This window comes from Oncorhynchus mykiss, chromosome 25, assembly GCF_013265735.2.
Source record: "Oncorhynchus mykiss isolate Arlee chromosome 25, USDA_OmykA_1.1, whole genome shotgun sequence".
Classification (NCBI taxonomy): domain Eukaryota; kingdom Metazoa; phylum Chordata; class Actinopteri; order Salmoniformes; family Salmonidae; genus Oncorhynchus; species Oncorhynchus mykiss.
Genome location: NC_048589.1, coordinates 19,012,257 through 19,027,356, shown reverse-complemented (window position 1 = coordinate 19,027,356; position 15,100 = coordinate 19,012,257). Strand labels below are relative to the sequence as shown.

The 15,100-nt window shown below is 41.1% G+C and overlaps 1 protein-coding gene across 1 annotated transcript; it reads right to left on the bottom strand.

Annotated features, from left to right (window-relative positions):
- Positions 1 to 1,389: 1,389 nt before the first annotated feature.
- LOC118944236 (zinc finger protein OZF-like) lies at positions 1,390 to 10,324 on the bottom strand. The gene is made up of 2 exons (XM_036962612.1): positions 9,297 to 10,324; positions 1,390 to 3,113 (listed from the first exon to the last, which is right to left on the bottom strand). The coding sequence occupies exons 1-2, from the start codon at positions 9,460 to 9,462 to the stop codon at positions 2,113 to 2,115; spliced, it is 1,167 nt and encodes a 388-aa protein (XP_036818507.1). The 5' UTR covers positions 9,463 to 10,324; the 3' UTR covers positions 1,390 to 2,112.
- Positions 10,325 to 15,100: the final 4,776 nt, after the last annotated feature.

Below are 15,100 nucleotides of genomic sequence, written 5' to 3'. Positions count from 1 at the left end.
GGATGGCTGTTGTCGATGTGTTCCTGGTTCGAGCCCAGGTAGGAGCGAGGAGAGGGACGGAAGCTACACTGTTACACTGGCAATACTAAAGTGCCTATAAGAACATCCAATAGTCAAAGGTATATGAAATACAAATCGTATAGAGAGAAATAGTCCTATAATTCCTATAATAACTACAACCTAAAACTTCTTACCTGGGAATATTGAAGACTCATGTTAAAAGGAACCATCAGCTTTCATATGTGCTTTCATATGTTCTCATGTTCTGAGCAAGGAACTTAAACGTTAGCTTTCTTACATGGCACATATTGTACTTTTACTTTCTTCTCCAACACTGTGTTTTTGCATTATTTAAACCAAATTGAACCTGTTTAATTATTTGAGGCTAAATTGATTTTATTGATGTATTATATTAAGTAAAAAATAGTGTTCATCCAGTATTGTTGTAATTGTCATTATTACAAATAAATCAAATACTTTTTTTTTTTTAAATAAACAAATTGTCCAATTAATCGGTATCGGCTTTTTTTGGTCCTCCAATAAATTGTTATCGGTATCGGCGTTGAAAAATCATATTCGGTCGACCTCTACTAGGGTATACCGAGTATGGTGTGACAAACAAAAAACATCCAGTCAGTGGCAGTCCTTTGGGCGAAAACAGCTTGTTAATGAGAGAGGTCGAAGAAGAATAGCAAGAATCGTGCAATTGAACAGGTGAGCCGTAAACAGACAAGTAATGGCGCAGTACAACAATGGTGTGCAGAACAGCATCTCTGAATACACAACTCGTCGATCGTTGTCACGGATGGGCTATTGCAGCAGACGACCACACAGAGTTCCACTCCTATCAGATAAAAACAAGAAGCTGCTCCAGTGGGCACACGATCACCAACACTAGACAATTGAGTGGGAAAACATTGCCTGGAACATGACAGCAACTTCAGTTTACTTCAGTGGCCTACTCAGTCCCCAGACCTCAACACAATAGAGCATCTTTGGGATGAGATGGAACGGGCTGTTCGCAGCATGAACGTACCGCTGTCCAATCTGCAGCAACTGGGTGATGCCATCGCATCAGCACAGACCAACATCCTTGTGGAATGTTTCAGACACCTTGTAGAATGATGCCCTAAAGAGCTCAGGCTGTTCTGGAGGCAAAGGGGGGTCCGAACCGGTACTAGATGGGTGTACCTAATAAACCGGCTGGTGAGTTGTCGATGTTGTTGAATTGGGACAGGAAAAACACTGTAGTACACTTAAAACAGAGTTTGCACTTATACAAACTGCACTCGTGAGGAGTCGACTGTGTATCATTACATTTCAAACAATATCATGATTGAGCTGTATTATGTCAAAACTGCATGAGAAACTCTCTTGGATTGAAGGAGATATTTTCAGAAAAGTATACATTTTTATAAATCAATAACATTGGTCAGACCATTTTCTCATCACCCTGAGAGACATTCCAAAACAAACCAGATATTCTTATTTCTAATGACGTGAAAACATCAACCGACTTTGAACAGCAGATCTGCGAGATTACCATGATACATGCACTACTGTTTGTTAATATCCTCATTATTTAAATCAAAATGTATTTACAAAGAGCATTTTTCAAAGTAAATCCATCATGTACTGTATCTATTTCTCTGAAACCCAGTGCATGAATGATTGTTTCTTTTCTAAGAGTTATCCACAACCTGCCTTTTTATACCCATCTGCTGACAGAAGATATTATATTTGTCCTGATTTTCTTTATTCTTTGTGTTTTCATCCTGTTCTTTCTTTGTAGATGTTGTTTTATGTGTCGGAAGATTAGTCTTGAATCTTTTACCACAGACTGAGAATCCATTTGATTTCTCTCCTGTGTGAATTAGTTTATTCTTGATTAGGTCCCCCTTCTTATTGAAGCTTTTCCCACAGATAAATGGTTTCTGTCCTGTCTGAGTCCATATATGGTCAGATAAGTCTTCTGAGTGAAGCTTTCCCCGCAGTCATCACAGCTAAATTATATCTCCCCTGTGTGAGTCCGTATATACATATTCAGCTTCCCCTTATGATTTACGCTTTTCACAGTCACCACAGATAAATTATTACTTTGCTGTGTGATGATTACTCTACTGTGTGAATCCGTATATGTGCAGTTAAGTGCTCCTTGCGTATGAAGCCTTTACCGCATTCACCACAGCTAAATGGTTTCTCTCCTGTGTGAGTCAGTGTATGCCTCCTTAGGTCCCCCTTCTGATTGAAGCACTTACAACAAAAATTACAGCTAAATGGTTTCTCTCCTGTGTGAGTCAGTATATGTCTTCTTAGGTCTCCCTTGTGATTGAAGCTTTTCCCACAGTAACCACAGCTAAATGGTTTCTCTCCTGTGTGAATCCTCATGTGCATGGACAGATTTCCTTTTTGTTTGAAGGTCTTGCCACAAAAGGGGCAGGTGCAGGGTTTCCCACTGTGACAGAGTCGGACATGGGCCTTCAGTTTACAGGTGGAAATGTACTGTTTTTTGCAGAAGTGACATTCGCTGAGTCTCTTCTTGGCGAGAGTCACATGCCTCTGCAGGTCAGCTGTGAGAGGAAACATTTTGCCACAGTCACAGCAGCGATGAGTTTTTATAGATGTGGTGCTGGGTTTGGAACAGTGTTCCTCCATTGGTGGGTTTGGATCCAATGGTTGGCTTCGGTCAAGTCCTACTGGGTTGCTGCTTAAGGCTGAGCTGTGGCTGTAGACAATGTTTTGATTATCTGGAGGGTCACAGAGCATTTCATAACCCTTTAGGTGGGTCACAGTGCCAAAAGGTTTAGGATCCACTAGTTTAGAGTCACACTCTCTGTTCTCCACTGTTTGGGACAGAGTCAAGGACCAAAGTGGGTCTTCCTGATCACGTTCACTTTTCACACAGGAAGGAGTGAATTTGAACTCTATGATATCAGGCTCCAGCCCTTGAAGCTGCTCTTCCTCCTGACTGGTCCTGAGTTCCTCATGTTTCTCTTTAATCTGTGTGGGCTCTAGATCCTCCTGCCCCAGACTGTGGCTCCACTCCTGCTCACAGTGCTGCTGCTCAGAGGGAACCTCCTCTTCAGAGACAGCGAGAGAGAGCTGCAGGGAGTCTGGAGAAAGGGAGAGGAGGAGCAGAGGTTATCTATATACCACAAAATTAATATAGAACACTTGAATCATAAAGGTGAATTATAGACTTCTATGATCTATACAGCCTTTAGATGTGCCCGAGTGCAGATAGCTAGGCTCAGCTTCTAGACCGAGATTGTATCTAGCAGTAGGCTATAACACGAGCCAAACGTGCGACTTATTTAACAACCTGTGTCTGTGCCTGTTTGGCAACGCTTTTAGGAGGGTATATCTGTCATCGGTGGACGGTTCTGATAAGGAACGGGTCTTCTGCATCACAGAGTGGTGCACAGGAAATAATTAAATCCATAAATTAGATGCTACAATCCCCGTACATGGATCGTATGTTGTTATCGCTTTGCACACACACCTGTCTGTCCTAGCTAATCAGCCTCGCAACACAGGTATCATGTTGCTGCAGTCAGGAAGTAGACCGAAGCATGTGCGAGCAAACATTGACATCCATGTTTGGTTTTGAATTGGAGGGGGGGTGATAACAATTGGATTTAATTATTTCCTGGGCACCATTTGGTGATGTAAACTAGGTATTATAAATCAGTCATTTTGACCCAGAGGAATATTTCACAGTCCAAAGGTGGTTTATTAAATTCTTCCAATTTATCATGACTTTGTCAATCAACTTGATGGTTGCTGATAATGGGCCTCTGTACGCCAATGTAGATATTCCATTAAAAATCAGCTGTTGCCAGCTACAATACTCATTTACAACATTAACAATGTCTACACTGTATTTCTGATCAATTTGATGTTATTTTAAAATGGACCAAAAAAGTGCTTTTCTTTCAAAAACATGGACATTTCTAAGTGACCCCAAACTTTTGAACAGTACTGTATGTGTGTATATTTACAGTACCAGTCAACATTGGACACACCTACTCAAGGGTCTTTGTTTATTTTTTTTTTTACAATTGTCTACATTGTAGAATAATAGTGAAGACATCAAAACTATGAAAACAACACGTATGGAATCATGTAGTAACCAAAAAAGAAAGTTAAACAAATCAAAATATTTTCTATTTTATAAGTAGCCACCCTTTGCCTTGATGACAGCTTTGCACTCTCTTGGCATTCTCTCAGCCAGATTCATGAGGTAGTCACCTGGAATGCATTTCAATTAACAGTTGTGCCTTGTTAAAAGTTAAATAGTGGGATTTCTTTCCTTCTTAATGCGTTTGAGCCAATCAGTTGTGTTGTGACCAGGCAGGGCTGGTATACAGAAGATTGACCTATTTGGTAAAATACCCTGTTTATATTATGGCAAGAACAGCTGAATTAAGCAAAGAGAATCGACAGTCCTTTGATCTGAGTCCAAATTTGAGATTTTTGGTTCCAACCGCCATATCTTTGTGAGATGCAGAGTAGGTGAATGGATGATCTCCACATGTGTGGTTCCCATCGTAAAGCATGGAGGAGGTGTGATGGTGCTTTGCTGGTGACACTGTCTGATTTATTTAGAATTCAAGGCACACAACCAGCATGGCTACCACAGCGATACGCCATTCCATCTGGTTTGCACTTAGTGGGACTATCATTTGTTTTTCAAAAGGACAAATACCCCACACACCTCCAGGCTGTGTAATGACTATTTGACCAAGAAGGAGAGTGATGGAGTGGTGCATCAGATGACCTGGCCTCCACAATCACCTGACCTCAACCCAATTGAGATGGTTTGGGATGAATTGGACCGCAGAGTGAAGGAAAAGCTGCCAACAAATGCTCAGCATATGTGGGAACTCCTTCAAGACTGTTGGAAAAGCATTCCTCATGAAACTGGTTGAGAAAATGCCAAGAGTGTGCACAGCTGTCATCAAGGCAAAGGGTGGCTACTTTGAAGAATCTCAAATACATTTGGATTTGTTTAACACTTTTTTGGTTACTACATGATTCCATGTGTGTTTTTTCACAGTTTTGATGTCATCAAATGTATTTATTTACATAGCCCTTCTTACATCCGCTGATATATCAAAGTGCTGTACAGAAACCCAGCTTAAAACCCCAAACAGCAAGCAATGCAGGTGTAGAAGCACGGTGGCTCTTCACTATTATCCTACAATGTAGAAAATAGTTCAAATAAAATAAAAACCCTGGAATGAGTAGGTGTCCAAACGTATATATATATACACACACAGTTTCTTCAGAAAGTATTCACACCCCTTGACTTTATCCACATTTTGTTGTGTTACAGCCGGAATTAAAAATGTATGAAATTGCGATTGTCACTGGCCTACACACAATACTCCATATTGTCAATGTGGAATTATGTTTTTAGTAATTTTTAAAAACAAATTAATTAAAAGTGAATAGCTGAAATGTCTTGAGTCAAGAAGTATTCACCCCTTTGTTATGACAAGCCTAAATAAGTTCAGGAGTAAACATGTGCTTAACAAGTCACATAATAAGTTGCATGGACTCATAGTGTGCAATAATCGTGTTAAACATGATTTTTTAAATGACTACCTCATCTCTGTATCTCACACATACAGATAATTGTAAGGTTCATCAGTCGAGCCGTGAATTTCAAACACAGATTCAACCACAAAGACCAGGGAGGTTTTCCAATGCCATAATTTCACTTTGATATTATAGGGTATTGTGTGTAGGCCAGTAACACAAAATCTCAATTTAATCCATTTTAAATTCAGGCTGTAATACAACAATGTGGAAAAAGTAAGGTGATGTGAATACTTTCTGAAAGCATTGTACAGAGAAGGGTTTGAGCTAAATGCAGCCTAGAGTTTAAGAGCTACCATAGCAGCTACCACTTCCATTGTTTCACTTACAGCATTGCTAAATAAAGAAAACTCAATGTCTCTGGATCAATAGATGAATCACTTTTTTGTCAATAAAATGAAGTATAACTTTAAATGGCAATTGTTTACCACAAATATTTATTTCAACATTGTGAAAACTAGATGATACTATAATCAAATAATGGTAAATCAGCTTTTTAGTACTAATGTGGATTGCAGCTGCCTTAGCATTTTAGCAACTACTTAGCATGTTAGCTAACCCTTCCCTTGTAAATCGTAACATACAGCATCATACGAAATGGATGCTGGAGATCCACAACTGAATACACACCAATCAAAAGGTATACTAAATCCACAGTCTCGGATTTACATTCAGAAAACAGGAGGTTGGTGGCACCCTAATTGAGGAGGACGGGCTTATGGTAATATCTGGGGCGGTATAGGTTGATTAGTTGGCCATAAAGGAAACATTGATCTTTTTGTTTTACAGAATATGCTACAATTAGTCTCATCGTCAACTTTTCTTTCAGATAATAGTAATTAGTACATGTAAGAAATAAGTTGATATTTTGCTAATGTAGCAGGCACACAAAGCAGGTTGGCGCTTCCAGGCAGCTGCTCGAGAGTAACGTATACGTTTTGTCCCGCTGCATACTTTTCCTTGCTCTTTTAATGGAGTAAGCATGGCTTTGACAACGATGGATTGTACAAACGTTGTGGAATACTCATCACATTTTTTACGATTTTACAAAAAACATGCATCTCCACTGGCACCGCATATCCAAGATAAACTTCAGGGCACGGGATAATGTGCACAAGAAGCTGGGTGAGAGGGAATACAGCTTGTAAGGGCAGATTGAGGAAAATACTGACAATAGAAGGTAACAAATCTAAAATACATCAATACAATCACTCACTTGAATGCAGAGTTCTAAATGTATTATGCAAAGTCGCAAATATGTCCAAAAAAGCCCCAGAGACTCCAAATGTTCCTAATTCAAGATCATTGATAAACAAAGTGGATGAATTTGAACTGCTTCTTCAATCAGTAAATGCAGACATTGGATGTGTCACTGAAACTTGGGCCCACGAAAATATCCTAGATGAATCTCTTTTCATACAAGACTATCAGCTGCTCAGAAATGACAGGTCCAGAGAGGGGATGAGAGGATGGGACGTGGCTATGTATGTGAATCACAGTATGCAGGAAAAGAGAAGAACTGACCTAGAGAAATAGGTATTTGAGTGTATGTGGCTTCAGCTCCGTCCTAAACGACTCCGCAGCTCAGTTTCAACTCTGGAAGTGGGAGTACTCTACCATCCACCATGGGCAAATAAAAAAATCCACAGTGTTCTGCTGAAGTGTTATCTCATAAACACTGTCGATGTGATCAGGATGTCCTCTCTCCAAATGGGTCTCATCCTGTGTGGGGACTTTAATCACCTGCCCATCAAGATGCTGACAAACTCCCATCCAGACATGAAACAAGTGGTCAAAGACAAGACCAGAGGGGACACCATCCTAGATCTGATCCTTACAAATATGAAGAATCGCTGCAACACCCCCACTGTACTTGCTCCTCTCGGATCCAGTGATCACAAATGTCTGCTGTTCTCCTCAAACACAACATCAGGAGGGAGAAGCGAGGTGCAGCGGGAAAAAAATAATGTCTGGTAACCCAGAACAGACAGGAGGCCTTGGCACGATGTATGGCCAGTACTGCGTGGTCTGCCATATATGAGGTGGAGAGCATCGATGCAAAGGTGGAGACGTTACACTCCTGCATTCAAACTACACATGATGTATGCATGCCAATAAGAAACACTGGACAAGCCCTGGATGACTGAACGAATAAAGGCTGCCATCAGGAAAATACATATTTTCAACAGATGGGGAAAAACAATGAAATTGAGAAAATACAGAAACACAGCACAAATGCTTATCAAGGAAGCAAAGACAAACTACTACAAATTTGAAATCCAGGATCTATAGAAGTAAAACCCTAAGGAATGATGGGACTTCATTAACAAAGGACTGGGATGAAAAACAACACCAGGAGGGAGAATACAGGTTGGGGGAATTGAAGACGACGACATGGCTGATGTTTTTTGCTGAGGCATGGACAAGCACCACACCGCTTGGCATTTTCCCCCTGCCCATGCCTACAGGCAGGTTGAGCTGTGCAGCATTGGCCAGATAAAGCAAGCTCTGACCAGACTCAGCCCACATAAAGCGTGTGGTCCTGATGGCATTCCAGCCTGGCTACTAAAAGAGCAGGAGATCTAGCCCCTGTCATCACACACATAGTTAACACCTCCTATTGGCAGGGGGACTATTCCTGCTACCTGGAAGATTGCCAATGTATGTCCAATATCTAAAGTGTCAAACCCATGTACAACAAGTGACTGGAGGCCCATCTCTCTAACTTCATGCCTTGGAAAAATCCAGGAGCTTCATCGTTTAAAAATAACTAATGCCAACAGTTTTATCAGAGTGCACGAATCAGTATGCCTACCTACCAAGTCTAGCACTACTACCACCCTTGTGAAAGCCACACTCCTGGCTGACAGCTACAGACTCCAGAAAACCAACAATGGTGAGGGTGTAACTTGCTGATAAACTTGTCCAAAGCCTTTGATCAAAATGATCACGCAAAGCTCCTGTGTCCAAGGTTACTTTCCTGGCTCCACAGCTACACCACCAGAAGAAGGCAAAGGGTGGTGGCCTGCTGAATGACCTGCTCCCTCAAAGGTAACTGCACCACCAGGCTCCTGAGAAACAGCCACGAACTGTCCTGTATAACTGCCCGTATGAACCGCCTGCAAAACGCAGGCCCCAAAATTATGTTTTAAAAATCACATTAATACTTCAATTTCCATCATGAAAAATGTCCTGTTAATGTTTCAAGTGTTCAGTATTATTAATGTTTCAAGTGTTCAGTATTATGTGTTATGCATTTTAAATGAGTGTTTTGCAATTATTAGTAATATAAATTCTGCATTTCTTCAGTTTTATCTGTGAGCAAGAATAAATAAACTCAAACTATGATTGTTGCTTTTTCCAATAAGTTTCTTCTTGAGGTCAAAAATATGTTGGTAACTGTTTATGGTAGGCAACTTGTTTCCTGGAGTGCCGCAGGATTTTGTTTCAACTAGCCACCACACCTGACCAACTGAACTAATTGATCAGTTCAATGATTGCCTAAATTCAAAACACCTGGTCTTCAAGGTCGGTTAGATCAAAAACATGAAGTGCCTGCGGCGGTCCAGGACCAGGGTTGCCTAGGGGTTAAAAATCTATGAAAATGTTTGATTCCTGTTAGCTTAAACAGTTAATTCGGTAGAACTATAGCTAGCTATCAGTGAATCTACATAGCTAAATTACATACGAACCTTTTCTGCATAGTGTTATCTCCGGTGTGACCCGCAGAAGTCTCCGTAGCCGATCATTCTCCTCCTCGTACTCCACTACCGTTTTCTCAACTGCCCCGAAAATCTCCACAGCAGCCGCCATTAAACGCTCATTTAAAAATACACGCAACAACTGTAGTTGAGACATTTCGGTCGACTGAGGATTCGGTAGCCTGTTCAGTTCAGTTAGTAGTGGGTCTTTGTTTACTCCACCCAAAGGTCGCGAGACTTGCGAAACGGACAAGCCGTGGTTTGACAAGTCAATGACAGAAGGGTAAAACTGATTCCTTGGTTGAATAAAATTCTCGAAATCTAGAGGTACAACCTAGATTCGAGTCAATGTTTTAAGCAGTTGAACATGTAATTACTTCAACCTCGTGAAAGTGACACATTTTCATTTAGGTCAAAAACAACTTAATATCGAAGGAGTGCCTTTGATTTAACAGCTGGCGCATGCGCATTTCGGCACGAGCCGACTCGATGACGCAATTCTACGCATGACCTTAGTTAGCCATGGTCGCTTACAATGATCGGGGATTTCTCTTAATGAAGACAGGCTAAAACTGGTTCTCTTTGTACTGGTTTGTCTTAACAAAGTCGTCTCCAATCCTACTTCCGCGTTCTAGTCAAGGAATTTGAGAACGTTCTTTGTTTTTAGTGGGTTGCGAGCCCCGCAATGTACAACAGCCCCGCCATCCGGATGGGAGGTTCAAGGCAGCCTACAGACCAGTAGTAAAGGGAAACGATTACTTCATTGTAGACAACCAGTGGTTATCATAAGTATAGGATGATCTGGGAGAATTCATTCTTCATCAGAAGTCGACTGTATGTCATTACTCTATTACAAGATTCAAACAATATCATGAATGAACAGCATTTGGTCAGAATGTATGTTTATTTTATTTTATTTCACCTTTATTTAACCAGGTAGGCTAGTTGAGAACAAGTTCTGCAACCTGGCCAAGATAAAGCATAGCAGTGTGAACAGACAACACAGAGTTACACATGGAGTAAACAATTAACAGGTCAATAACACAGTAGAAAAAAAAGAGAGTCTATATATATTGTGTGCAAAAGGCATGAGGAGGTAGGCGAATAATTACAATTCTTGCGGATTAACACTGGAGTGATAAATGATCAGATGGTCATGTACAGGTAGAGATACTGGTGTGCAAAAGAGCAGAAAAGTAAATAAATGTAAACAGTATGGGGATGAGGTAGGTAAAATTGGGTGGGCTATTTACCGATAGACTATGTACAGCTGCAGCGATCGGTTAGCTGCTCAGATAGCAGAAGAGTGTTGGGCCAGTAACCGAAAGGTTTCTGGATCTAATTCCCGAGCTGACAAGGTAAAAAAAATCTGTCGTTTTGCCCCTGAGCAAGGCAGCTAACCCACTGTTCCCCGGGCGCCGAAGTTGTGGATGTCGATTAAGGCAGACCTCCGCACCTCTGATTCAGAAGATGTCGAAGACACATTTCAGTTGAAGGCATTCCGTTGTACAACTGACTAGGTATCCCCCTTTCACTTTACCAGTAATACCTAGCAATAACAAAAACACACCCATAATCCAGAAAAAAGATATAAAGAAATAAAAAAATATCAGAATGTGCAATGTCAAAGCCCGGAATATAAGAATATATACAGATAATGTATAGGTGTGTAATGTATATATACATATAATGGTGTGTAATGACAGTATGGAAAGTATATGAATAGAAAAGGTGTGTACAGCAGTAGTTATAGGATGATCTATGACAAGAATACAGTATATACATATAAAGTGGGTGAAATAGTATGTAAAAAATTATTAAAGTGACCAGTGTCCAATGACTATGTACATAGGGCAGCAGTCTCTAAGGTAGAGTACTGGATGGTAGCCGGCTAGGACTAAGGCTAGTGGTGACTGGTTGACAGTCTGATGGCCTGGAGATGGCTGTTTCTCATTCTTGATCCCAGTGTGAACAGGCCATGGCTTGTGTGGCTGAGGTTCTTTATGATCTTCTTGGCCTTCCTGTGACAATGGGTGCTGTAGATGTCCTGGAGGGCAGGCAATGTGCCCCCAGGGATGTGTTGGGCGTGCTCGCTCTGTTGTCCCCTGCAGTCCACGATTAGCTCCTTCATTTTGTTGACGTTGAGGGGGAGGATATTTTCCCACCGCCACTCTGGTTCTCACCTCCTCGCTTAGCCTCTGATTGCCTTATGGAGGACGTAGCTGGTCTGTTTATACACGTCCATGTTCCCAGTCACCTTACCATGGTTAAATGTGGTGGTTTATATTTTCAGTTTTGCTCGAATGCTGCCATCTGTCCATGGGTTTTGGTTTGGATAAGTGCTAGTCATCAAAGTGGGAACAACATCCTCAATGCACTTCCTGATTAACCCAGTCACAGAGTCATTGTATACTTCAGAGGCCACCCGTAACATTTCCCAGTCTGCGTGATCAAAACAATCTTGATGCATGGATTACATGGCAGTGATGATGACCGAAGAAAATTATCTTGGGGGGTAATGAGGTCGGCATTTGATGGTAAAGTATTCCAGATTGGGAAAACAAAAAGACTTGAGTTCCTGTATGTTACCACGATCACACCATGAGTTGTTAATCATGAAACAAACCCCTCTGCCTTTATTTTTCCCGGATAGTTCTTTCTTCCTGTCCACGTGATTGACGTAGAACCCTGCTGGCTGAATCGACAGGGACAATATCTCCAGAGAGAGCCATGCTTCTGTAAAACAGAGTATGTTACAGTCCCTGATTTCTCTCTGGAGGGAGATCCTCGCCCTGAGCTCGTCTACTTTGATGTCCAGGGACTAAACGTTAGCGAGTAATATAGGGCTCCACTCCTTCTACCTCTTCTCCGGGGGCAGCATTTTGGTGCAGCCCCCAGGATGAATAGAGCTACCTCGTGAAGTTCAAACAAAGGATCCAAGTCAGTGAAGTCAAATATCTGCTCGAAATTCTGGTGAGTGACCGCCGATCTAATATCCAAAAGTTATTTATGTCTGTAGGTAATACTACAAGAAACATTCTGAGCAAAAAACAAAATACTGCAAAGTTGGCTAGGAGCTAGCTAGAAACAGAGCGACCATGTCGGTTGGTGCCTTGTTCTCCGCGGTAAAACGTTATGTGTATGATATGAAATCAATCCTTTTTTGCAGAGAATTACTACTTTATATAAGATAACGAATGTTATAAGGTGGAGCACATTAACAAATGGTTGGAACGTAAGTAAATTCATGTCAAGACCTTAATAATAGTCTACTGGTAGAAAAATATATACAATAAAAAATTATTATTTTTATACATAATTATTTTGATCATATTATTATTGTTTATTTACTGGTGTTATTGTTCAAGCTTGCGATTTTTAAACGTAATGTTTAAGAAAAGTCTTACTGTATTTTTATTGTATTTCACAAACAGATTGCATTGTACAGGAAAAACATTTGATTGTGTGTCCATACAACCAGGGTCCAGTCAAAAATAAAAAATATACATATATTTTTCTCACATACACTGGATAGGTGCACTCACTAGAGCCCCCAATCCAAAACAGGTGAGCTAGAACAAAAAGTTAGGTCATAGCAAGTGTTGCTGAACTTTTACTGTGGTCAAATAAGTTGCATGGGCACCTGGACAATATACGGTACAAATATAGCACTGTAGAGAGAACCTTGCTACCTGTCTCTGCTAAAGTGGGGTGGGAAATACTCAGTAGGGTCTCTACTAACCAAATATGATTTGTTTTGGAGGGGGACTATGTTGCACAGCCTGCTGCTGGCTTTCACTCCGCCCCCTCCATAGCCCCCAATGCAATACACTGTAATAGACTGTACCAATATAGTACTGTATTGGAAAAAACGTTGAATGTGTCCATAAAACAAGGGTCCAGTCTAATCATTTGAGTCCCTAGTATACAAAATCAGATGAGTTTGAACAACAAGCTAGGTCATAAAAAGTGTTGCTGGACTTTTACTGTGGTCGAAGGGTCCAGGGTGCCTGGACACTATATGGTTAAAATATAGTCCTGCGTCATAGCATGCATTGTCATACCAAAATACCTTATAAAATTCCTTCTGGTGGACACTTTGAAGAATTGTTAATACACTGTAGTACAATTTGTTTATAAAAAAAAGTCAAGAGTTTTGGTCCAAAGAAAGCACACTTTATTCATAACAAATATCACAATATTTATTTTAATTTTATTTCACATTTATTTAACCAGGTAGGCCAGTTGAGAGCAAGTTCTCATTTACAACTGCGACCTGGCCAAGATAAAGCAAAGCAGTGCTACAAAAACAACAACACAGAGTTACACATAAACAAAAGTACAGTCAATAACACAATAGAAAATCTATGTACATTGTGTACAAATGTAGAAGAGTAGGGCCATAGAGGCGAAATAATTACAATTTAGCATTAACACCGGAGTGATAGATGTGCAGATGATGATGTGCAAGTAGAGATACTGGGGTGCAAAAGAGCAAGAGGATAAATAACAATATGGTGATGAGGTAGTTGGGTGTGCTATTTACAGATTGGCAGTGTACAGGTACAGTAAGCTGCTCTGACAGCTGATGCTTAAAGTTAGTGAGGGCCAAAGTAAGTGTTGGCTTTGGGGATGAACAGTGAAATATACCTGCTGGAGCGCGTGCTATGGGTGGGTGCTGCTATGGTGACCAGTGAGCTGAGATAAGGCGGGGCTTTACCTAGCAAAGATTTATAGATGACCTGGGGCCAGTGGGTTAGGCGACGAATATGAAGCGAGGGCTAGACAACGAGAGCATACAGGTCGCAGTGGTGGATAGTATATGGGGCTTTGGGGACAAAACGGATGGCACTGTGATAGACTACATCCAGTTTGTTGAGTAGAGTGTTGGAAGCTATTTTGTAAATTACATCACCGAAGTCAAGGATCGGTAGGATGGTCAGTTTTACGAGGGTATGTTTGGCAGCATGAGTGAAGGAGGCTTTGTTGCGAAATAGGAAGCCGATTCTAGATTTAATTTTGGAGATGCTTAATGTGAGCCTGGAAGGAGAGTTTACAGTCTAAGCAGACACCTAGGTACTTGTAGTTGTCCACAAATTCTAAGTCAGAACCATCCAGAGTAGTGATGCTAGTCGGGTGGGAGGATGAGGGCAGCAATCGGTTGAAGAGAATGCACTTAGTTTTACTTGCATTTATGAGCAGTTGGAGGCCTCGGAAGGAGTGTTGTATGGCATTGAAGCTCGTCTGGAGGTTTGTTAGCATAGTGTCCAAAGAAGGGCCAGATGTATACAGAATGGTGTCGTCTGCGTAGAGGTAGATCAAATAATCACCCGCAGCAAGAGCGACATCATTGATATACACAGAAAAAGAGTCGGCCCCAGAATTGAACCCTGTGGCACCTGGGTCAGGTCAATGAAGACGGCTGCACAGTACTGTCTTTTATCAATGGAGGTTATGATATCGTTTAGGACCTTGGTGCACCCATGACCAGCTCTGAAACCAGATTGCGTAGTGTAGAAGGTATGGTGGGATTCTAAATGGTTAACTTGTGTTTTGAAGATTTTAGAAAGGTGGGGCAGGATGGAAATAGGTCTATAACAGTTTGGGTCTAGAGTGTCACCCCCTTTGAAGAGGGGGATGACCGCGGCAGCTTTCTAATCTTTGGGGATCTCAGACGATACGAGAGAGAGGTTGAATAGGCTAGTAATAGGGGTTACAACAATTTTGGCAGATCATTTTAGGAAGAGAAGGTCCATAGACCTGGATAGTATGACATAACTCTGCAGGCTATCTCG